Source organism: Schistocerca piceifrons, chromosome 10 (genome assembly GCF_021461385.2).
Source record: "Schistocerca piceifrons isolate TAMUIC-IGC-003096 chromosome 10, iqSchPice1.1, whole genome shotgun sequence".
Classification (NCBI taxonomy): Eukaryota; Metazoa; Arthropoda; class Insecta; order Orthoptera; family Acrididae; genus Schistocerca; species Schistocerca piceifrons.
In genome coordinates, this window is record NC_060147.1 from 113,649,585 (window position 1) to 113,673,483 (window position 23,899).

The following is a 23,899-nucleotide window of genomic DNA, read 5'->3' on the forward strand; positions in this document are numbered from 1 at the left end:
ATCACCCCTTCCCTTAGTGCATCGATTCCCACACATTTCGCAGCCAAAAATGGTAGTCCACAGTACGATGACAAACAATGTTCGGCACTACTGACACACCCCAGATGATTCAGTCCTTCTCAAAGGACATCGTGGAGCTTCACCCCAACCCTCTGGAGTGCACTGAGACTACAAATTTTGCTCTGGTGTATGGGTGGTATCACTAGGAACCATTTAAAATCATTCAATGGAATTTGAACATGATCCAAAACAACAAAGAGGGTTTATGCTTTTTCAGCCCTCCTATTTCGCTCCCTCTTGTTGCATGATCATGAGGGGCTGCAACATTAACATGTGCATGAATAAAAAGTGAAAGGGTCCCTGTGAGACCCACTAGTCCAGTAACACCTTAAGTGTCACCTATACACCTTTGTTAAGCATGTTAAAAAATACCTGTCAGAAACCTAGACACCAATTCAGCCTTGTAGCTGCTCTAGCATCTGAAAATAGGCCAACACCACTTCAGGGGTGTCAAAGAGGTCGTCTGCCCTAAGGCAATAGAGCTGCCGCAAGCCGTCACTCAGCTGAATGGGTGCCAAAGTCTCTGACAGGTGCTTTTTTAACGTGCTCAGAAAAGGTGTTTGGGTGCCTGTACGGGTGTTACTGAACTTGGTATCTTAGATGGAACCTTTGCCTTTTTATATGTACACATGTCAACGTTGCAAACCCCCACGATCACGTCACAGGAGGGAGCGAAACAGGAAGGCTGAAAAAGCACAAACACATTTTGTTGCTTCACATCACATTCAAATTAAATTGAATGGCTTTGAACTCTCCCTACTGGTTCCATCCTGTATACCAGAGCAAAAATTGCGATCGCAATACACTGTAAAGTGGTGAGGACCCATTCAGTGGAGTTGCAGCCCTACAATGTCTTTAGAGTAGTATTGAAACGCACATGTGGTGCCAGTAGCGTCGAACATTGTGAAGACCATCATCCAGTTGCTCGTTGCAATGTGAACTGTCGTTTTGACCAAGAAATGTGTGGGAATCAAGGTAGCTGAGTCGTCAGCGCGACAGCATGTCATGCCTAACAGCCTGGGTTCGATTCCTGGCTGGGTCGGAGATTTTCTCTGCTCAGGGACTGAGTGTTGTGTTGTCCTTATCATCATCATTTCATCCCCATCTACACGCAAGTCAGCTCAAAAGACTTGCACCAGGCGAACGGTCTTCCCGAAGGGAGGCCCTAGCCACACGGCTTTTCCATTTCCGAGGTCCTAAGAGTAGGGATGGTTTCATTGACACCCTTTATTCCATTTCCTCAGGGCTTTTCATGTCGATTCTGAGCGGCAGTGTGTCTGAAACGTTTTCCTCAGCCACCCATAAAAAACCATGTGATCACAACATTAGATGTCGCAGTGACTTCCATCACAGAGGTGTCAAGTGAAAATGCCGAAATGGGAGTAGCTGATGACCTTTCCATTGTGTGACACATCCAAGGTGGTGATGGACAGAATTGTGTTGAAATTTGGTGCCTGTGTGACATCTTTAACACACCCACACCTTTCATGAAGCTATGAGCTGTGAACTTTTTTTTACTTGTGTCGACACCCTGCTGTTTGAAGCGTCACCAAGCTGAAGGGTGACGTCGCAGAGCGCCACGCTTTTTCACCATCACAGGGGGAAGGTTGCAGGCACGTTTGAGCCAAATTTCAAACTTATGTGTCACAATGGAAGACAAATACGACATCTCAAAAAATTGACACTTTTCTTGCACCATGCATTACTGTTTCCAGTATTTATTTTATGACTACACTGCCCAAAAAAAAAGTGAAGCACCCAAAAGACATGGCCGAATATCAATATGACTTTGTGCATGTGCACACCATTGATGTCAAAGTATAAAAAATATACAAAATATATAAAATATATTATACATTATATATTATTATACATTATACATAAATATACAAAATAAATAAAAAATATACTTTGATACAAAGTATAAAACGGCATTGGCAGAGCTGTCATTTTGACTCAGATGATTCATCTGAAAATGTTTTTGACGTGATTATGGCCAGAATGGTAGTTGCAGCTAGACGCATGGAACATTCCATTTCAGAAGTCGTTAAGGAATTCAGTATTCTGAGGTCCACAGTGTCAAGAGTGTGCTAAGAATGCCAAATTTCAGGTATTAAGAGGGTGGTTTGAAGAGTTGTCAGAATCACCACCAGAGGTCAGCGCTAGCACAACGAGTTGTTCACATGATAGTCATTGGACTGTTGCCTGTAAACATGTGCCACGTCAGTGCCCTTGGAAGAGAGCTGTGGTGGTGGCGTGGCTCTGTTGTTGTTCCCGCGTAGTGATTTGCAAAGATGGAAAAAAATCTAGATTCTAGCAGTGATTAAGTACTTCATAAATAAAGGTATAAAAGGAAAGCACATTCATGCCAACTTCCAGATTACACTGGGGGACTGACATAGTGTAAGTCTGTTGTGTCTCAAACACAAGAAGGTTCACAACTCACATAGCCAAGAACGTAATACAGGGTGTCCGAAAAGTCTTTCCCTGATTACATAAATTGAGAACTCAGGCTAGAACTAAGATACAAATATGAAACTTGTGTCGAATTGTTTACAACTAGCGAAGTTTTTTTTCTGTTTTAGGTTCGCAATACGTAAGTAGTGGATGAGGTGCAGTGCCCAAGAAGCCATGTTAACCAATCAGGAGAAGGCACAGTGTGTCCTGTGTTACCATGAGACACCATCACCAACCACAGTGCAGAGACACTTTCAGACAACATTTGGAAGGAATCCACCTGATGTCAAGTGCATTAAAGCCTGGTATGATAAGTTCAAGAACACAGGATCGGTTGCTGACCTTCCGAGGTCTGGTCGACCAAGAGCCTCAGCAGACAGGATGGAAGCTGTAATGCAGTCTTTTCTGCAAAGTCTGTGCTACCAAGGGTGCTCATGTGGAAGTTTACTGAAGTTTGAAAAAAACTTTGATAGTTTGTAAACAATTAGACACCAGTTTCATATTTGTATCTTAATTCTAGCCTGAGTTATCAATTTACGTAATCAGGGAAAGACTTTTCGGACACCCTGTAGATTTCACAGCAATTTAACTGTTGTGTCTAGGACAGCCTAGACACAATGAGAGGAAGCCGAAAGGCACGCGCTAAGCTAAAGCAGGATGGCTTGAGGTCTGAAACAGGATACGTAATGAATGCTATAAAGAAAAGTACGTAGCTTCTGCAATACTTAACTTGAATCCATCCTTCTGGTACATCTGGAGATTGTGGTGATACAAGTGAGACTCTTTAGATACATGCAATGTTACTAATGGCGCCTTGCTAGGTCGTAGCCATTGACTTAGCTGAAGGCTATTCTAACTATTGGCTCGGCAAAGGAGCGAGGCTTCGTCAGTATAGTCGCTAGCTACGTCGTCTGTACAACTGGGGCGAGTGCTAGTCCATATCTCGAGACCTGCCTTGTGGTGGCGCTCGGTCTGCGATCACACAGTGGCGACACGCGGTTCCGACATGTACTAATGGACCGCGGCCGATTTAAAACTACCACCTAGCAAGTGTGGTGTCTGGCGGTGACACCACATTAACTTCTGTTGTGCGTCGCGTTTATGGTGTTACAATTTTGATGGGCAACAGTGTACTATGATTAAACTTCACCATGACGTACGCCAATCCAGCATTGTCTTTCTGGAAGAACAGTTTTTTTTCTCATTTCTTTAAAGTGTTGCACGCCAGCAGAATTGAGGTGCTTAGTGAACGTTTAATGTACCTAGTCCTTCTTCCTCTTCAGTGGTGCTGTGGCACAGAGTATGATTGGGGCCTGCGGTGACCAGTTTGCTCGCAGCCTCACGACTGATGACGTACCCGGCGCTGGCGGTCTTCTTGTAGTCCCCTAGCAGGGCGCCAGTGAAGAGAGCTCTGTACGGCGCTCTTGTCATCAACAGCCGGCGCAGGTTTTCCATAACAACAAACCTGGTGGGGCATTCATCGATAAAATATGAGGCTTTCACCAGTCACTTCACAAAACATTGTCTTCACCAACAAAATTACACAACAAAGTACTCACCACTTGCGTAAGTGCAAACATGTGTGGCGCTCGATTAAAACTAAAAAACTCCCTTTACTGTGAAATACACTGAAGTGCCAAAGAAGCTAGTATAGGCATGCGTATTCAAATACAGAGATACGTAAATAGGCAGAATATAGCGATGTCGTCAGCAACGCCTATATAAGTCATTACGTGTCTGGCGCGGTTGTTAGATGGGTTATTGCTGCTACAGTAGCAGGTTATCAAGATTTAAGTGAGTTTGAACATGGTGTTATAGTCGGCACACGAGCGATGGGATAGCATCTCCGAGGTAGTGATGAAGTGGGGATTTTCCCGTACAGCGTTTTTACGAGTATTCCGTGATTATCAGGAATCCGGTACAATATCAAATCTCCGACATCGCTGCGGCTGGAAAAAGATCCTGCAAGAATGGGATCAAAGACGACTAAAGAGAATTGTTCAATTTGACAGAAGTGCAAAACTTCCGCAAATTGCTCCAGATTTCAACGCTGGACCATCAACAAGTGTCAGCGTACGAACCATTCAACGAAACTTCATCGATATGGGCTCTTGGACCCAAAAGCCCACTCATGTGTCCTTGATGACCGCACGACACAAAGTTTTATACCTGGCCTGGGCCTGTCAACATGGACATTGGACTGTCGATGACAGGAAACATGTCGCCTGGTCAAACGAGTCTTGTTTCAAATTGTAACAAGTCAATGGATGTGTACGGGTATGGAGACAACCTTACGAATCTATGGATCCTGCATGTTAGGAGGGGACTATTCAAGCTGGTGGAGGCTCTGTTATGGTGTGGGGTGTGTGCAGTTAGAATGATATGGGATCCCTGACACGTTTAAATACGACTCTGACAGGTGACATGTATGTAAGCATCCTGTCTGATCAACTGCATCTATTCATGTATGTTGTGCATTCTGACAGACTTAGCCAATTCCAGAAGGACAACGCAACACCCCATACATCCAGAATTGGTACAGAGTGGGTCCAGGAAAACACTTTAGAGTTTAAAAACTTCCGCTGGCCACCAAACTCCCCAGACATGAACATTACTGAGCATATCTGGGATGCCTTGCAATGTGCTGTTAAGAAGAGATCTCTACCCTGTAGTACTCTTACGGATTTCTGGACAGTCCTGCAGGATTTATGGTGTCACTTCCCTCCAGCACAACTTCAGACACTAGCCCTGTCCATGCCACACCGTGTTGCAGCACTTCCGCCCAGCATTGAAATCTGTAGCAGTTTGTGGCAGGGTTTCACTTCTGAAACTTCCTGGCAGATTAAAACTGTGTGCCCAACTGAGACTCGAACTCGGGACCTTTGCCTTTCGCGGGCAAGTGCTCTACCAACTGAGCTACCAAAGCACGACTCACGCCTGGTACTCACAGCTTTACTTCTGCCAGTATCTCGTCTCCTACCTTCCAAACTTTACACAAGCTCTCGTGCGAACCTTGCAGAACTAGCACTCCTGAAAGAAAGGATATAGCGGAGACATGGCTTAGCCACAGCCTGCGGGATGTTTCCAGAATGAGATTTTCACTCTGCAGCGGAGTGTGCGCTGATATGAAACTTCGTGGCAGATTAAAACTGTGTGCCCGACCGAGCCTCGAACTCGGGACCTTAGCTTTTCGCGGGCAAGTGCTCTATCATCTGAGCTACCGAATCACGACTCACGTCCGGTACTCACAGCTTTACTTCTGCCAGTATCTTGTCTCCTACTGTGGTGTCACCGCCAGACACCACACTTGCTAGGTGGTAGATTAAATCGGCCGTGGTCCATTTAGTACATGTCGGACCCGCGTGTCGCCACTGGTGATCGCAGACCTAGCGCCACCACAAGGCAGGTCTCGTGATACGAACAAGCACTCGTCCCAGTTGTACGGACGACCTAGCTAGCGACTAGATGTACGAAGCCTTTCTCTCTCATTAGCCGAGAGACAGAATAGCCTTCAGCTAAGTTAATGGCTACCAACTAGCAAGGCGCCATTAGCCTTACAGTGATTGTAATTAAAGTCTCCTGTGTATCGTCAAGAGCGATGTACCACAATGATTGATTAAAGATAAGTATTAATCCAGCTACGTACTTTTCTTCATAGCATTAATTACGTAGCCTGTTCCAGTACTTCACGCCCGTCTGTGTTAGTCTAGCGTGCATTTTCAGCCATCTCGATCTACAAGGTGTTGGCCCAGCTGCCGACACATCACATGGCGACGAGTCTACAAAGGATCTTGTGTTTTACTTTGCCCTAATTTATTTGTGTCATGGCTTCGCCACATTCTCCAGATGTACTGTCCGAATTTTATCGCTTGCAGAATCAGCAGACGCAGGCATTATTGGATGCTCTTGGACAACTCGTCCAGGGTCAACGTGCCATTCAAACCGATGCGGCCGCCGCCGCTTCACCGCTACCGCAGCCACAACTCGCCGTTGCACCCCCATTTCGAAGTTTTGATGAAACCCACGAGACTTGGCGGGAATGGTCCCGCCAGTTTGCCTTCCACCTCGCCGCCTACAGAATTCAAGGTAATGAGCAGCAGCCGTTTTTGCTTTCTTGTGTCGGTGTGTCCACCTACCGTGTGATAGTGAAATTGTTTCCCCGACGCGACGTAGCTACTCTGTCCTACGAGGAAATTTTGTCTGCTTTAGATACCTATTTCAAAGAAACAGTTAATGTGGTTGCAAAACGGTATACGTTTTTTCGTACAAAACGTACGGCCGGTCAAACTAATAGGGAGTGGGTAGCAACATTGCAAGGACTTACTAGGGACTGTGCCTTTGACTGTGACTGTGGTCTTTCTTATTCAGATACAATGGTACGTGATGCTATTGCACAGAACGTTTCTGATGTTCGCATACGGGAGCACATTTTGAAACTAGTTAATCCCTCCCTTCAACAAGTGATAGACATTTTGGATAGACGAGACACACTTGACTGTGCTCAGGAATCTTTTGAAACTTCGCCAGCAGTGTGTAACATTAACCGGCCCGCCGGGCGAGCTGCGCGGCCCGGTCAACTGCCATCGCGCAAACGAACGCAGCTGCCACCGCGCTCTAAGCCACGTGTGCCGCGCCAGCCCACAACTACAGTGAAATCATGCCCGCGGTGTGCTACTAGACATTCGCGTGAACATTGCCCGTCACGCCAAGCTATTTGCTTTTTCTGTAATAGGAAAGGACATGTTCAAAGTATTTGCCAGAAAAAGCTCCGATCAGACAATCACAATCATTCCAGGCCCTTTGCTTTGCGCCGGAATCGAACCAAGGACGCTCAGGCTCGTGGACCTTCGCCCATGGACATTCATGTCGTTAATTCCACTTCGTTCAGTGACACTTTCTCTAACAGTGACTGTGTTCGTCCCACAACAACTGTGCGTCGACGTCGCCGGAAATCACGTCCATTAGCAAGTGATTCTGTACCAGTGTCTATTCACATTGCACAAAACAGTCGCTCTTGTCAGCAGGACAATAAACTTTTTGTGGACTTAGACTTTGAAGGCAAAGTGATACCATTCCAGCTCGATACCGGAGCTGCAGTTTCATTGCTCAATCACAACACGTACAAACAACTGGGCGCACCTCCGTTGCGTGCCGCAAATGTTCAGTTAAAAAGTTATTCTGGACAGACACGTCCTGTGTTAGGACAGTGCACTCTTTTTGCAACGTTTAAAGGACAAACAAAACTTGTGTCATTTTACGTTCTTCGTTCTTCTACTGCAGTGAACTTGTTTGGCTTAGATTTATTTCAGTTGTTTAACATGTCTATTGTAAATCAGGTCCTATCAGTGAATCAAACTGTGCCTTCAGACAGTGTTTCTCGTCTGTGTGAAGAATTTGCAGACATTTTTGCACCGGGCTTAGGTTGCGCTAAAAACTGTGCAGCACAATTGGAACTGAAGGTCAACGCGCAACCGAAATTTTTCAGAGCGCGCAATGTTCCTCACGCATTGCGTCATGAGGTCGCAAGAACATTGAACAATGTAGAATCACAAGGTGTGAGTGAATGTGCGCAATGCCTCTTCTCTTTCAGCTCCGCTTCATCGCGTACGCCGTGCAGGTGTTCCGTTTCTCTGGACGACGGAATGCGAACGCGCCTTTCGCCAGTTGAAATCGGCGTTGCTTTCTAATACTTGCCTTACGCCTTTCGATCCCCGGAAACCCCTTTTGTTGATGGTAGATGCATCGGATTTCGGGATCGGTGCTGTCCTTGCGCACAAAGTTGGCTCGCATGATCGCCCTATTGCCTTTGCGTCCAAATTGCTCTCATCTGCGCAAAGAAATTACTCGCAGATAGAGAAAGAAGCTTTGGCTCTCGTATTTGGTGTTACTAAGTTCCATGATTTCTTGTATGGTTGTCACTTTACCATCATCACAGACCACAAACCTTTGACATCGCTTTTTCATCCGAACAAGCCTGTACCTCCGCGTACAGCGCAGAAATTCATTCGCTGGTCTATTTTCCTCTCGCAGTACCGCTACGATATCTTGTATCGGTCCACTGCTAAGCACGGAAACGCCGATGCGTTGTCCCGTTTGCCTGTTGCTGAGGATAAAGCATTCGATTCTTCCGAACTTGCTTGCATGTTCATTGATTCGGAAACCGATGAAGTGGTCGAATCGTTTCCGATTGATTTTCGTCGTGTAGCTACAGCCACAGCTGCTGACCCTGTCCTTGCTACTGTTTTGCGTTTTGTTGCTACGCAATGGCCTTTGTCAAAGTCTCGGATCGAGGATCCGTTGGTTCGCCGATTTTTTGCTCACAAGGAGAGACTTTTTGTTCGACGTGGTGTTTTGTTGTTGCGTTCTGATAATGATCTGTCCCGAGTCGTGGTCCCACGTTCGTTACAGTCCTCTGTTTTATGGCTTCTTCACCACGGACATTGGGGTATAGTGCGAACGAAACAACTTGCTCGTCAGCACTGTACTTGGTTCGGAATCGATGCTGCGATGTGTTCTTCTTGCATGGCGTGTGCCGAACAACAATCCGCACCGCCGCGGAAAGTCTTTGCATGGCCGAAAGCCACTTCCCCTTGGCAACGCTTGCACATTGATTTTGCTGGTCCATTCTGGAATGCTCGATGGTTGGTTCTGGTCGACGCCTTCAGTAATTTTCCTTTTGTTGTCCGGATGTCTTCCACAACGTCCTCCGCCACCATCCAAGCGTTGTCTGCTATCTTTTGCATTGAAGGTCTTCCGCAGACTATTGTTTCCGACAATGGCCCACAATTCATGTCCGCAGAATTTCAGTCATTCTGCCAGGCCAATGGTATTCAACATCTGACATCCGCGCAGTTTTCGCCTCAGTCAAACGGTGCCGCTGAACGATTGGTCCGGACTTTCAAGTCACAGATGTTGAAATTGAAAGAGTCGCATTCTCGGGAGGACGCATTGTTGCTCTTTTTGTCTTCGTATCGCTCTCAGCCCCGTGATGGTCGCTCGCCGGCTGAGTTGCTCCATGGTCGTCCTCATCGCACCTTGATGTCTTTGCTGCATCCGCCGCATCAGGTTCCTGTGCAGCGGCAGACTCCTGCTTTTGCTCCAGGCGACGTTGTATTTTATCGCAACTATCGCGGTTCACGGCGTTGGCTCGCAGGGCGCATTCTTCGCTGCCTCGGCCGCGCGATGTATTTGGTTTTGGGGGCCTCTGGTGAGGTGCGTCGGCATCTCAATCAGCTGCGCCTCTGTCGTCGCACGGGTTCTGCCGCTCCCCGTCTGCTTTCAGCGACGGTGCCGTCCGGTCAGCGCCCTGGGGACCCATCTACTGGCTCGCCTCATCCCCAGGTGTTACCGACGATGCCTTCCATTTTGCCCCATGGCGACGCGCCGCCGCAGCCGCCGCCGCCGCAGCCGCCGTCGCCTGTTCTCCCGCCGGCGCCGCCCGCATTCGACGCTTCGCTGCAGCCGCCAAGCGCCTCCCAGGGTCACGCGCCGCCGCTCGCTTCCCGTGACCAGCTGTCCTCCGCCATGGAACTCCCGCCCGCTCCGGACCACATGACGTCATCGCGCGTCGGCTACCCCGACGCAATGGAGGTCGACCCTTCGGCCCCTCCTGTTTCTTTACGGGCGCATACACCGCATGTTGACGTGCACCCTGGACTAGGTTTTCAGGCGTTTCCTAGCTCCCCTCGGACCGAATGGCCGGGTGCGGGTGGCACAGCCTCGCCTGTTGTTAGGCTCCCCACCTCATCGCATACGTCAACATGGGGTCCTCCCCACGGCGGGCGGAAGCCTTATCTCACGACCGTTCGCCGATTTGCGGGGGAGGAATGTGGTGTCACCGCCAGACACCACACTTGCTAGGTGGTAGATTAAATCGGCCGCGGTCCATTAGTACATGTCGGACCCGCGTGTCGCCACTGTGTGATCGCAGACCTAGCGCCACCACAAGGCAGGTCTCGTGATACGAACAAGCACTCGTCCCAGTTGTACGGACGACCTAGCTAGCGAATAGATGTACGAAGCCTTTCTCTCTCATTAGCCGAGAGACAGAATAGCCTTCAGCTAAGTTAATGGCTACCAACTAGCAAGGCGCCATTAGCCTTACAGTGATTGTAATTAAAGTCTCCTGTGTATCGTCAAGAGCGATGTACCACAATGATTGATTAAAGATAAGTATTAATCCAGCTACGTACTTTTCTTCATAGCATTAATTACGTAGCCTGTTCCAGTACTTCACGCCCGTCTGCGTTAGTCTAGCGTGCATTTTCAGCCATCTCGATCTACAAGGTGTTGGCCCAGCTGCCGACACATCACCTACCTTCCAAACTTTACACAAGCTCTTGTGCGAACCTTGCAGAACTAGCACTCCTGAAAGAAAGGATATAGCGGAGACATGGCTTAGCCACAGTCCGGGGGATGTTTCCAGAATGAGATTTTCACTCTGCAGCGGAGTGTGCGCTGATATGAAACTTCCTGGCAGATTAAAACTGTGAGTACCGGGCGTGAGTCGTGCTTCAGTAGCTCAGATGGTAGAGCACTTGCCCGCGAAAGGCAAAGGTCCCGAGTTCGAGTTTTGGTCGGGCATACAGTTTTAATCTGCCAGGAAGTTTCATATCAGCGCACACTCCGCTGTAGAGTGAAAATCTCATTCTGGAAACATCCCCCAGGCTGTGGCTAAGCCATGTCTCTGCTATATCCTTTCTTTCAGGAGTGCTAGTTCTGCAAGGTTCGCAGGAGAGCTTCTGCAAAGTTTGGAAGATAGGAGACGAGATATTGGCAGAAGTAAAGCTGTGAGTACTGGACGTGAGTCGTGCTTGGATAGCTCAGATGGTAGAGCACTTGCCCGCGAAAGGCAAAGGTCGCGAGTTCGAGTCTCGGTCGGGCACACAGTTTTAATCTGCCAGGAAGTTTCATATCAGCGCACACTCTGTTGCAGAGTGAAAATCTCATTCTGGTTTCACTTCTGTCACGTTGAACTATTTCTTCAGTCGTGATTCGCTCCATTCTTGCAGGATCTTTTTCCGGCAGCGGCGATTTTGGAGAGCTGATGTTTTACCTGATTGCTAATATTCATGGCACACTCGTGAAATGGTCGTACGGGAAAATCCCAACTTCATCGCTACCTCGGAGATGCTGTGTCCCACCGCTCGTGCGCCGACTATAGCACCACGTTGAAACTCACTTAAATCTTGATGAACTGCCATTGTAACAGCAGTAACCAATCTAACGACTGCTCCAGACACCTGTTCTCTTATGTAGGCGTGGCCGACCGCAGCACCGTATTCTGACTGTTTACATATCTCTGTGTTTGAATACTCATGCTTATACCAGTTTCTTTGGCGCTTCAGTGTACATTCGCACTTCCATCTCGTCCCAAACATACTCATTGTAAGTCACTAAAAGAAGGCGAAATTTTCCATTTTTGCTCTATTAATTTTATTTGTTCACAATTAGTTTCAGGCTTCTAGGCCATTCTCAAGAGAATGTGCGTCCATGCAAAATAGACTACACAGGGCGATGAAAAATTCGCGGACTCGGACTTCGCAGCACGATGCTTCACATATTGGGAGTACAAAAATGTCTCTCACAAAATTTCGGACTTCACAGAGCTTTTCCTCACATATTGGCAATACAAAAATGTCTCTCATAAAATTTCGTCCTGCACATATCTCTGGCAGTACATGGACGTTGAAGATTGGAAATCTGGTAACACTGTAATCACATTTACGGTAACTAACTCCGTCAGGAGCTACTTCGCCGCTGTGCTGTTGGTGTAGTGAATAGCGTCTTGGTTATCACGCAGGACGTTGGGTGCTCGATTATGGGATGAGGCTTGTTTGTTAAACGTAGTCTACATGGTACGGCATCAGGCGTCTTAATCGTCATATAGAGATTGCAGTAGATCTTTTACAAAACATTTACAGTTATGTATTATGTAGTGGACTGGCCAGACAGCCAATCCACTATGACCGGTAGCCGAAAGGCACGCGTTTAAGCTCACGCAGGCTGGCGTGAGGTCTGGAACAGGTCAGAGAAATAAGACTAGCAAAACAGGAGGTAACTGGTAGAATACTTAACTTTAATCCATAATTGGAGAACATCGCTCTTTATGATACATAATTAATAATCTCAATATAAACTGGTAATGGCGCCTTGCTAGGTCGTAGCAAATGACGTAGCTGAAGGCTATGCTAACTATCGTCTCGGCAAATGAGAGCGTATTTGTCAGTGTAGCATCGCTAGGACCATTGGAGGAGGGTATACACAAAAGAAGTTTGGAATCTAGTAGATGCAGTGGTGCAAAACAATTCGCGTCCACGATGTGTAAAAGGCTCCTTTAAGAAATGATCGATCGAAACGATTCTATTTCCATTTCTGTGTTCATAATATGTAACTGCAAATATTTTGTAGAAGATCCACTGTAGTCGCTTATGAGGATTAAGACAACAGATACTGTATCACACAGACTACTTTTAGCAAACAAAAACAAATAAGCCTCGACCCAGGATTGAAGCTTCGATGTCCTGCATGCTAACTCAAAACAGTTATCCACTGTGCCAACTGCACAGCGCTACTGCAATCTCTGGACAGTAGTTACTGTACACGTGATTACAATGTTGCCAGGTTGCCAATCTTTTAGATCCAGCCGCACGCAGTGGCCATGCGGTTTGAGGCGCTGTGTCACGGATTGCGCAGCCCCACCACCGGAGGTTCGAGTCCTCATTCGGGCATGGGTGTGTGTGCTGTTCTTAGCGTAAGTCAGTTTAGGTTATTTTAACTAGTGCATTAATCTAGGGACTGATGACCTCAACAGTTTGGTCCCTTAGGAATTCACACACATTTGAACTTTTTTTAGGTCCATTTACTGCCCGAAATATGTGCAGAACAAAATTTTGTAAGAGACATTTTTATATAGCTAGTATGTGAGGAATCGCATTGCAAAGTCCAAGTGTGCGAATTTTTCTTCATCCTGTGTTATACTACCTCCACAGATAGAAATTTAATGATGTAATAGAAAACTATGTCTTGCACGCTGGAAGGTCAGCATCTTTAAATTTGTGTTTTCTATTTGTCCTGGTTCAGAAATGCTGTCTTGTTAGTTTGACAGATTGACATTTACAAAGGTATTACACTGATCAAAGAATAATGCTAAACATGGAACAAATGGAATAGTGATTTCAAATAGTGTACGCTGTGGCGCGCCTGTTGCAGAGCACCAACGGCAAAATGTCTGCTCGCCACCGAATTCAAACGCCCGCAGCTCCACTCGAACCACACCAAGGCCAAGTCAGCGAATCACAGCTAGCATCGGTGTGCGCCAAATGGGACTATGTTCTGCTTCCGCGACACAGCCAAGCAACCAATCAAAAAGAGGTAGTACACCTCACATGGAGGATTCAACCTTCCAGGCAGCAGAGGGCACTGACATCACAATCCTGGAGCGTGCCCTGTCTGGGGGATACGCGGCAAAGCAGCACCTGGACAAACTCCAGAGGCTGCAGAACCGCGCCCTCAGAAGGGCACTGCGCCTACCTCTTGGATTCCCCACAGACGACCTGCACGCCGCAGCCGAAATCCCACTCCTGAGAGAGCGTTTCCAGGATCTGGCAAGGGCCTTCTATGAGGGTACTTCCAGATCCGGAAACGCGCTCATCCACTCCCTAGGTCGGTATGACATGTCCCGCGATAAGCATAAGCGCCCTATGACGATCTTCGACGATTAAGTCGAAGAGAAAATCCCAATACCCAATCCCTAATCCAGTTCCCTCCCATATAACACCAATCTTTTCGCCTACCTCAGGCAAGCACCAGATTCACTCACAACAAACATCACAAGTCACAGACACCAAAAAACTATAGAAAAATCACACACACACGTTCACAGGGGAGTAAAAGCCGAAAGGCCACAAGCTCCCCCTCACACTTCCCCAAAGAGGGGAAAGCAACAGATGTGAGCAGCAGCAGCAGCAACAATCCTGGAACTGATGAACTTCACCACTGCTATTGACACTGTCACCGTTCAGTCTGCCATCTACTGCTGCTCTTCAACTAAGATGATGTGCCCCCAGGAATCAGACTCTGTCAGCTCAGCAGGGCTGGACTTTGTCATTGTTTTCGTGATTGTAGCTATGGTGCCTTTAACATTAATTGCGACGGTTGACGTTTGGCTCACCAGAGGGAGACATGACGCCATTGCTCAGGGAACACCAATAGCGTGCTGACTTTCCCTACCACGCTGCCAATGGCTCATCTGGTAAAGCGCTCCTGTTGCCAGAACTGACAACATGAATAAACAGTATCATGTGACGGCACGCATTAGATGCGTCAAAGGCCGTCAGCTCTCGTTATAAAGTCGAATTTGTGGCGCTGAAATGTTCTGTGGTCGTCAGGTACTGGTGAAGAACTGTTTTGTGTTTGCATTGCATTAACAACAACAGCGCACTACATCTGAATAAGAGATTTACAATAAAAGGTCGTCCTGGATCACCGTTCACTGGCTGGGAATATAACGTTGTGCTGCAAAACATTCCTCGAAAATCGACAGTAATAATGGACAAAACACCATACCAATCTGTTCTAATTCATAAATCTCCAACAATGCAGTGGAGGAAAGCGGATATTTTGCTCTGGGTACGAAGAAATGTTCCATGAGATAAAGTTGAACCTAGCAATTTATAAGGCGAAGTTAAGGGGAGGTTTACTATCTTTGGCCCGAAAAAAAGCATATTCTTTGAGAATTTTTTTCTCGAGATGTGTTATAATATCAATGTGAATTCTGGTCAAAATGTTTATTGATATTTCCTGTACAAACTTGAATTTTTTTCGATCAGATGTGTCGAAGAGCAAGGGCGGAATTGCCGTCGGAACGAAACAATATTTCGATGTAGACCTGCACGCGTGGTATATCACACGTCAGCCGGCTCATCTGAAATCAAAACTGAGTTGAAGTTAGCGAAGTATATAAGACTCTTTAGGAGTTTTACCTCGCTTAAGTTATTTGGACCATAGGAAACAAAATGGCGGCCATTTGACAAAAAGTGATTTTTCATCGATTTTTCGACTTCGTCGGCCAAGTAAAAATATTTATAGTTGATGGATCGGAATAAAAGTGATACAAAAAATGGTTCAAATGGCTCTGAGCACTATGGGACTCAACTGCTGAGGTCATAAGTCCCCTAGAACTTGGAATTACTTAAACCTAACTAACCTAAGGACATCACACACATCCATGCTCGAGGCAGGATTCGAACCCGCGACCGTAGCGGTCGCGCGGTTCCGGACTGTAGCGCCTAGAACCGCTTGGCCACTCTGGCCGGCAAAAGTGGTACAACTCCTAGATAATTTAGTTAGCTTTGTCGGAAACAAAGAATCATGTGCATCGGTTCAGTAGATTTGAAGACACCATACCGCGCGATAAGAAAAAAGTCATTTCGAGAAACACGCGTTTGAAGTTTTGACTACATATAAATGCAGTATTATGCAACTTACGTTCAATCTGCTTTTCCGGGTCCATAAACTAGTCGTTCCTCTTCCTCATAGAGGGCGTTCTACTCGATGTGGGCCATCCTGTGCTGCTCCATAGCCGCTCGTACGGCCGGTGAGAAGCGGTTTTCGGCCGCTCGAATGCGGTGGTAGTCCGAATGCTTGGCGAACTGCGTTGAATAGAGTCCCAGGGTGACGTCCATCGTCATCATTGTCTTCAGAATTGCTGAATACCCTTCGTTGAAGCTGCTCACTGACAGGAAAGTCGCAATCTCCACAGTCTTCGTACCAAAATGCAAATGCTTGGAGGCTAACTTCCAAACACACGCGTTCAAACTTTCATTTGAATTTTGTGTTTCCTCCCAAGCACCGGTAATATAGCTCGTCCTCCGAAAGAAAAAAAACTGGCGCGTGAAAAAGGCCGAGTTCAGGCAGGTGCATTGTTTTGTTCAACCGCGAATAACAAACATTTCCGTTCCGTATTCGGTAAAACCGTTTCAGGGGTGGAATCTAAACACTTTTATGGATCCAAAAATGCAATTTTAAAAAATCGATTTTTTGAACCAAAAGATAGTAAACCTCCCCTTAATGGAACTTGTAGTGCTGTATAAGCCAAAACTCCATGCTACCAGGTCGACGAACCGTAAGGGGTATAGTTGAATCAGGCCTCCTCCTTATCATGCTCATTTAAATCCAAGAGAGTACATGGGCCCAGGTGAAAAGTAATTTGGCAAAACGCAGCAAGAAGTTCACGCTCACTGAGATGGAAATGCTGACAAAAGAAGCCACTGCAAATGTTACACGACAGGACTGGTATTAAGTTGTCAGCCATACCAAGAAGGTAGCTGAAGAGACATTGATTCATGAAGAAGGACTGTGTTGAGTTTTGAGGAATACGTAACTAATCTTGTTGCAATGTTAAAATCTGCTTCTTTTGTCAAAACACAGCAGAGTTTAGAAATATTCATCTCCCAAACTTTCTAAAGTCAGGTCGATACTTTATGAACAGCCCATTCTCAGTGTAAAAATAAACGTGGAACTTCTTCACCTATACTATTGCGAAACCCACAGTGATTCTCGTTTCACCAGCTATCGACTATTTCATTGAAAAATCTGTAGTCTCTTGAATATCGCGGTAGACATGGAAGTTTCGCATATTAATCATATGGCAAAACACTCTCGTCTTTGTGCGCCGTCATTCGCCAATCTTGTTTCGACATTTCAAGCCATTTATGAGATACGAGGAATTTATGAATATTTCATTCTTGTTTTTTGACCGCTCACGAGTTCATGACCGAGCGCTTTACATACATTCCATTTCCTCGATATTGGAAGCAGATAGCGATCCTTCGAAGTTTAAAGAATAATTCTATATACTGTCTGTACGTGATATGCAGCAACATACAACATTACACGCACAAAACACAAATTCATAGCGACATCTATTTTTCCCTGCAGACTACAGATTTCTTGCAATGGTTTACCTATTATCGAAATATCGCAATAACTACACTCACGCTCATAAATTAAGGATAATTGCAGAATGTGGTGCCACACAACGTGGCACTACACAAAACTGGCGCTAATAGCATAGGCACATAGAAAACACACACGACACAGATCCGTAAGGCCACGGTATTGGTGATAAGTTGAGAAAACCGTCCCGCAACACATGTGCTACAATACACCACTGTTTCTTGCGCATGTGCCCCGACATGAATATGGGATATGATCACCATGCACACATTCACAGGCCGCACAACGGGTTGGCATACTCTGGATCAGGTGGTCGAGCAGCTGCTGGGGTATAGCCTCCCATTCTTGCACCAGTGCCTTTCGGAGCTCCTGAAGTGTCCTAGGGGTTTGAAGACAACGTCGACCGAGAGTATTCATAAGTGCTTGATGGGGTTTAGGTCTGGAGAACAGGCAGGCTACTCCATTCGCCTGATATCTTCTATTTCAAGGTACTCCTCCATGGCCGGCCGGGGTGGCTGAACGGTTCTAGGCACTACAGTCTGGAACCGCGCGACCGCTATGGTTGCAGGTTCGAATCCTGCCTCGGGCATGGGTGTGTGTGATGTCCTTAGGTTAGTTAGGTTTAAGTAGTTCTTTGTTCTAGGGGACTGATGACCTCAGATGTTAAGTCCCATAGTGCTCAGAGCCATTTGAACCATTTACTGCTCCGCGATGGCAGCTCGGTGGGGCTGTGCGTTATCATCCATCAGGAGGAAGGTGGGACCCACCGCACCCCTGAAAAGGCGGACAAATGGTGCAAAATGACGTCCCGATACAACTGCCCTGTTACAGTTCCTCTGTCAAAAACATCAAACAACGACCTCCACACAGTTCCCTTTCAAGGACATTAAAGGGTTGGTATCTGGTTCCTGGTTCACGCCAGGTGAAAACCCGGTGAGAATCACTGTTCAGGCTATACCTGGACTTGCCCGTGAACATAACCTGGGACCCCTGTTCCAATGACCATGAACTGTGTTCTTGACACCAGGCTGTACGGGCTCTCCTGTGACCAGGGATCAGTGGAATGCACCTTGCAGGTCTTTGGCGAATAAACCATGTCTATTCAATCGTCTGTAGACTGTGTGTCTGGAGACAACTGTTACAGTGGCTGCGCTAAGGTCCGGAGCAAGGCTACCTGCAGCACTCCGTGGCCGTCTGCGGGCACTGATTGTGAGATGTCAGTCGTCTTGTGGTGTTGTACATTTGAAATCACACTTTGTGGCACACGGAGGGCCCAAAGTACGACCTGCTGTGTTTGACCAGCCTCCAGTCGCCCTAGTATTCTGCCCCTCATAACGTCATCAATATATGTTCTTTGAGCCATTTTCAACACACAGTCACCATTACCACGTCTGAAAACGTCGTCACACTTACTCGCTGCACTGGACTCTGACATGCACCAACACACCTCTGCATATGTGGACTGCTGCCAGCGCCACCGTGCGACGACCGCAGGTCAAATGCACTGCATGGTCATACCCTGAGGTGATTTAAACTCACAAACCGCCCACCAGAGCGTTGTTTCACCATGTATCAGCATTATCCTTAATTTATGAGCATGAGTGTACTACCATCAACGAAATGATAGGCAGTTCATAATGAAGCTAACGAATGATGTGCGAGAATCAGAGTTTATTAACGAGTACTTTGTTTAAAATCGTTTGAGAAAGGTCGCAGTTCGCCCGACTTGCTACTCACGCAGTCAGCGAGCCCGCCAGGTTCCGAGCGCGAGTAGGCCTGACCATCCATTATACTGCGCTCACCTACTGATGTGCCCAGCACACGCTGGCAACAGCGCTTCCCTCCACTCGCTCCGTACTGAACTGTCAAAAGTCGCAACTTATTTTAAACGCACTATGGGTACACTATCTTTTGCATTACTCGTGCTCAGCACTGACAGCATTCACGACGACTGTGTTCCACAGTAGCTTGTTAGAACTTTAACTTTTGTTATACCAGTTGTATCACAAGGGACTTGATTATTTGTCTTCCAATTAGTGGCGTTTTGTAAGACTGTGTTGTTTACTATAGTGTTCAAGAATGGCTTTTCTTGACACTGTAAATTTTCTGAAGAGTATTTAATTCTATGGTGATAACTGCTTAGTATTCGAAGACACTTCAAGAGGCATTTGTTGCGTCCCTGTTACTATTTGCTAAAGGCTCAGACTGTGGGCACTATAAACGCTTTCTGATTGTGTCATAACAGAATGTGACTAAACTTATCAACGAATTTTTTGTTATGAAGATCTGTTTACTCATTAAGAAGTGTATCAGGTTGACTATCTAATTTCTTCTATGATATTCATTTGCTTCCCTTTCTTAGGGTAGTGTAAAATTTGGAGCTTTTCGTTAACTTTTTGGATGTATCTTCGTTGTTTAGGAGATGTGCAACAGCACTTGTTTTGTTATCGTTAGATTTTACGTGCTCTTTAAAATGTATCTGCAAGTTTCTACCAGTTTGCCCAACGCATACAATCATTATACCCAATATTGTAGGTCGCTGACTTATTACATGGCCCTGTTACAGAGATGAAGATAAATATTATTTCCGCTCTTTTTATTGTTCACGAAAACCACACACTGCATGTTGTACCACCATACAGCGAGACCTTCAGAGATGGTGGTCCAGATTGCTGTACACACCGGTACCTCTAATACCCAGTAACACGTCGTCTTGCATTGATGCATGCCTGCATTCGTCGTGGCATACTATCCACAAGTTCATCAAGGCACTGTTGGTCCAGATCATCCCACTCCTAAACGGCGATTCGGCGGAGATGCCTCAGAGTGGTTGGTGGGTCACGTCGTCCATAAACAGCCCTTTTCAATCTATCCCAAGCATGTTTGATAGGGTTCCTGACTGGAGAACATGCTGGCCACTCTAGTTGAGTGATGTCGTTATCCTGAAGGAAGTCATTCACAATATGTGCACGATGGGGGCGCGAATCGTTTTCCATGAAGACGAATTCCTCGCCAATGTGCTGCCGTTATGGTTGCACTATCGGTCGGAGGATGACATTCACGTATTGTACAGCTATTACGGCGCCCTCCATGACCACCAGCGGCGTACGTCGGCCCCACATAACGCCACCCTAATACATCAGGGAACATCCACCTTGCTGCACTCGCTGGACAGTGTGTCTAAGGCGTTCAGCCTGATCAGGTTGCCTCCAAACACGTCTCCGACGATTGTCTGGTTCAAGGAATATGTGACACTCGTCATTGAAGAGAACGTAATGCCAATCCTGAGCTGTCCATTCGGCATGCTGTTGGGTCCATCTGTAATTCGCTGCATGGTGTCGTTGTTGCAAAGATTGATCTCCCTATGGACGTCGGGAGTGAAGTTGCATATCATGCAGCCTATTGCGCACAGTTTGAGTCATAACACTTCGTCCTGTGGCTGCATGAAAAGCATAATTCAACATGGTGGCGTTGCTGACAGGGTTCCTCCGAGCCATAATCCACTGCAGCAGTAGCCCTTGGGCGGCCTGAGCGAGGCATGTCACCGACAGTTCCTGTCTTTCTGTATCTCGTCCATGTCCGAACTACATCGCTATGGTTCACTCTGACACGCCTGCAACTTCACTTGTTTAGAGCCTTTCCTGGCACAAAATGACAATGTGGACGCGATCGAACAGCGGTACTGAGTATCTAGGCATGGTTGAACTACAGACAACACGAGCTGTTTACCTGCTTCCTCGTGGAATGACTGGAACTGATTGGCTGTCAGATCCCCTCCATCTAATAGGCGCTGCTCATGCCTGGTTGTTTACAATTTTGTGCGGGTTTAGTGACATCTCTGAACAGTCGAAGGGACTGTGTTATGATGCAATACCCACAGTCAACGTCTACCGTCAGGAGTTCTGGGAATCGGGTGTGATGCAATCCTTTTTCTGATATGTGTATATATACACTCTAATGAGCCAAAATATCATGACCATATGTTTAATAACTTTTTTGTCGGTCTTTGGAACGAAATGCATCACTGATTCTGCATATCAGGGATCTGATGTTTTGATGGTAGGTTTGTGGAGTTATGCGGCGTTAGATGTCTATGCACAGGTTATGTAATAGGCGTAAATAACGGGCTGCTGATTTGCTACGCGGTGATGGCGCTCGATAGCGACCCACATAGTTTCCATGAGAGTTATGTCTGGCTAATTTGGTCTCTGAGACATCGTCAGTTCACTAGAATGATCCTCAACCACTATAGCACGGTTTGGGCTCCGAAATATGGACAATTGTAATGCTGAAAGATGACATCGCCGTCGAGGAAGACTTCAAGTATGAAGGGATGCAGATGGTTTGCAACTGTCAGCGTGTCTTCGATTACTACCACAGGCCCATTGCATGCAATGTAGAATATCTCCCATAGCATAATGCTACTCCCACCAACCAGTATCTGTGGCGTGCTGCACGTTTTGAGCTGCCTTTCACCTCGATGATGCCGTTTGTGGAGACAATCATCGACCTAGTGAAGCAAGAATGTGATTCATGCGAAGAGCCAACACGTTTCCATTGATCGATGGTCGAATCCTGATGGTCACGTGCCACTGCAATCATAATTGACAGTGTTGTTGGGTCAACATGTGAAGACGTAGGGGTGGTCTGATGCGGAACTCCATGTTCGACAATGTGGTGGAACGGTGCGCTCCAAAACACTTGTGCATCCACCAGCATCGCGCTCTTTCGGAGAAATGCCACAGATCACCATAGATCCTACTTTACAGGGTAGTTAAGCCGCTGAACCCCACGTTCTGTGAAGAGTCGTGGACGTCCAACCATTTAGCGCCTAGTGCTGGTTTCACTGTCCTTCTATCTCTTTCTGTAGATGCTCATGACAGTTGCACGTAACATTCGAACAGCTTTGCCATTTTCAGATACTCCTTCACAGGTTCTGAGTAACAATAATCTGGTCTTTGTCAGAGTAGTTATCTCAATGTATTTTCCCATTTGCACCCCATATATTCGCTAGGGCGATCCCCCTCTGTGTCTTCTCCACTAATGTACTGCCTGCAATGTCACCATACACCATCCTACATCAGGGTGGGTAGTGGTCATAATATTTTGGCTTACACACACACACACACACACACACACCCATATATATATATATATATATATATATATATATATATATATATATATATATATATAATGAGAAAGAAAGTTGCTACTGACCATATAGCAGTGTTTCTGTCGCAGATAGGCACAACAAAAAGACTCCACAATAAAAGATTTCGGCGATTAAGGCCTTCGTCAACAATAGAAACACACACACACACACACACACACACACACACATACAAATTCAACTCACACACACGACTGCAGTTTCAGGCAACTGGAACACTTGAGCGTGCCTGCAGTTCTGCGTGCGTGTGTGTGTGTGTGTGTGTGTGTGTGTGTGTGTGTTTCAGTTGCCTGAGACTGCAGTTGTGTGTGTGTGTGTGAGTGTGTGTGTGTGTGTGTGTGTGTGTGTCTATTGTTGACGAAGGTCTTAATGGCCGAAAGCCTTAATTGTGAGAGTCTTTTTGTTGTGCTTATCTGTGACTCAGCATCTCCGCTATATGGTGAGTAGCAACTTTCATTCTCATTGTTACATTCCATCCTGGATTTTCCATTGTTATGGACAAATAGTATGCCTCCATCTGCTTGCAGATCTAGACATACTATTTGTCCATAGACTTCAAGTTAACAGTTTACGAGCAGGAAAGTGCCAGTAAGCTGTATCGACAGTACTTACGCCTTGTCATCGACCTTGAGTATCCAGTCGAAGTGCCATTCAGTCTTGTTGACGACGAACTCGAAGGCTGCTCTCATCTGCGACCATGGAGTCTTCGAGGTGTCCATCACTACTGTCGGGACAACAGGATCTAAAATACAACAGCAGAGCATGTCTCTATCAGCACTGGGTCTTTTTCTCACATGGATTGTGTGTAAAAAGGAAAGGTCAGTATTCAGAATGTGATTCAAACAGTAATTAGAAGCAAAAGGGTTCCAGATGCATAAGATGTAAACTTTCACGGTAGGAAATATCACAATTAATAAAATATTTCAGGCTAGTATGCCGTGGATGATCGGATTTCACTTTTAAATCCAATCTTCAAAGCGTTCAGGAATCGTCACCTTAGTGTGCGCAATTAATGAGTGGATGGGCAAATATTTATTAGGAACATTACATATGTAGATTGTGGACAGTTGGGAATGTGGGTCTCACGGGAAGCGTGCAAGGGATAAGTCCCTGCAATCGCGCTATTCATCTGTGTCCTCGGTGGCTCAGATGGATAGAGCGTCTGCCATGTATGCAAGAGACCGCGGGTTCGAGTCCCGGTCGGGACACACATTTTCAGCTCTCCGAAGCAGGGTATATCAACAACACCTG

The 23,899-nt window shown here is 46.4% G+C and overlaps 1 protein-coding gene across 1 annotated transcript in view; it reads right to left on the reverse strand.

Moving 5' to 3' along the window:
• The window catches only part of LOC124718735 (glycoprotein-N-acetylgalactosamine 3-beta-galactosyltransferase 1-like), a 51,848-nt gene that overhangs the window by 20,445 nt on the left and 7,504 nt on the right, over nt 1-23,899 (reverse strand). The window contains exons 3-4 of the mRNA XM_047244351.1: nt 23,261-23,390; nt 3,780-3,982 (exon numbers count right to left, since the gene is read on the reverse strand). Coding sequence (XP_047100307.1) covers nt 3,780-3,982; nt 23,261-23,390 — 333 coding nt within the window. The remainder of the gene's footprint in view (nt 1-3,779; nt 3,983-23,260; nt 23,391-23,899) is intronic.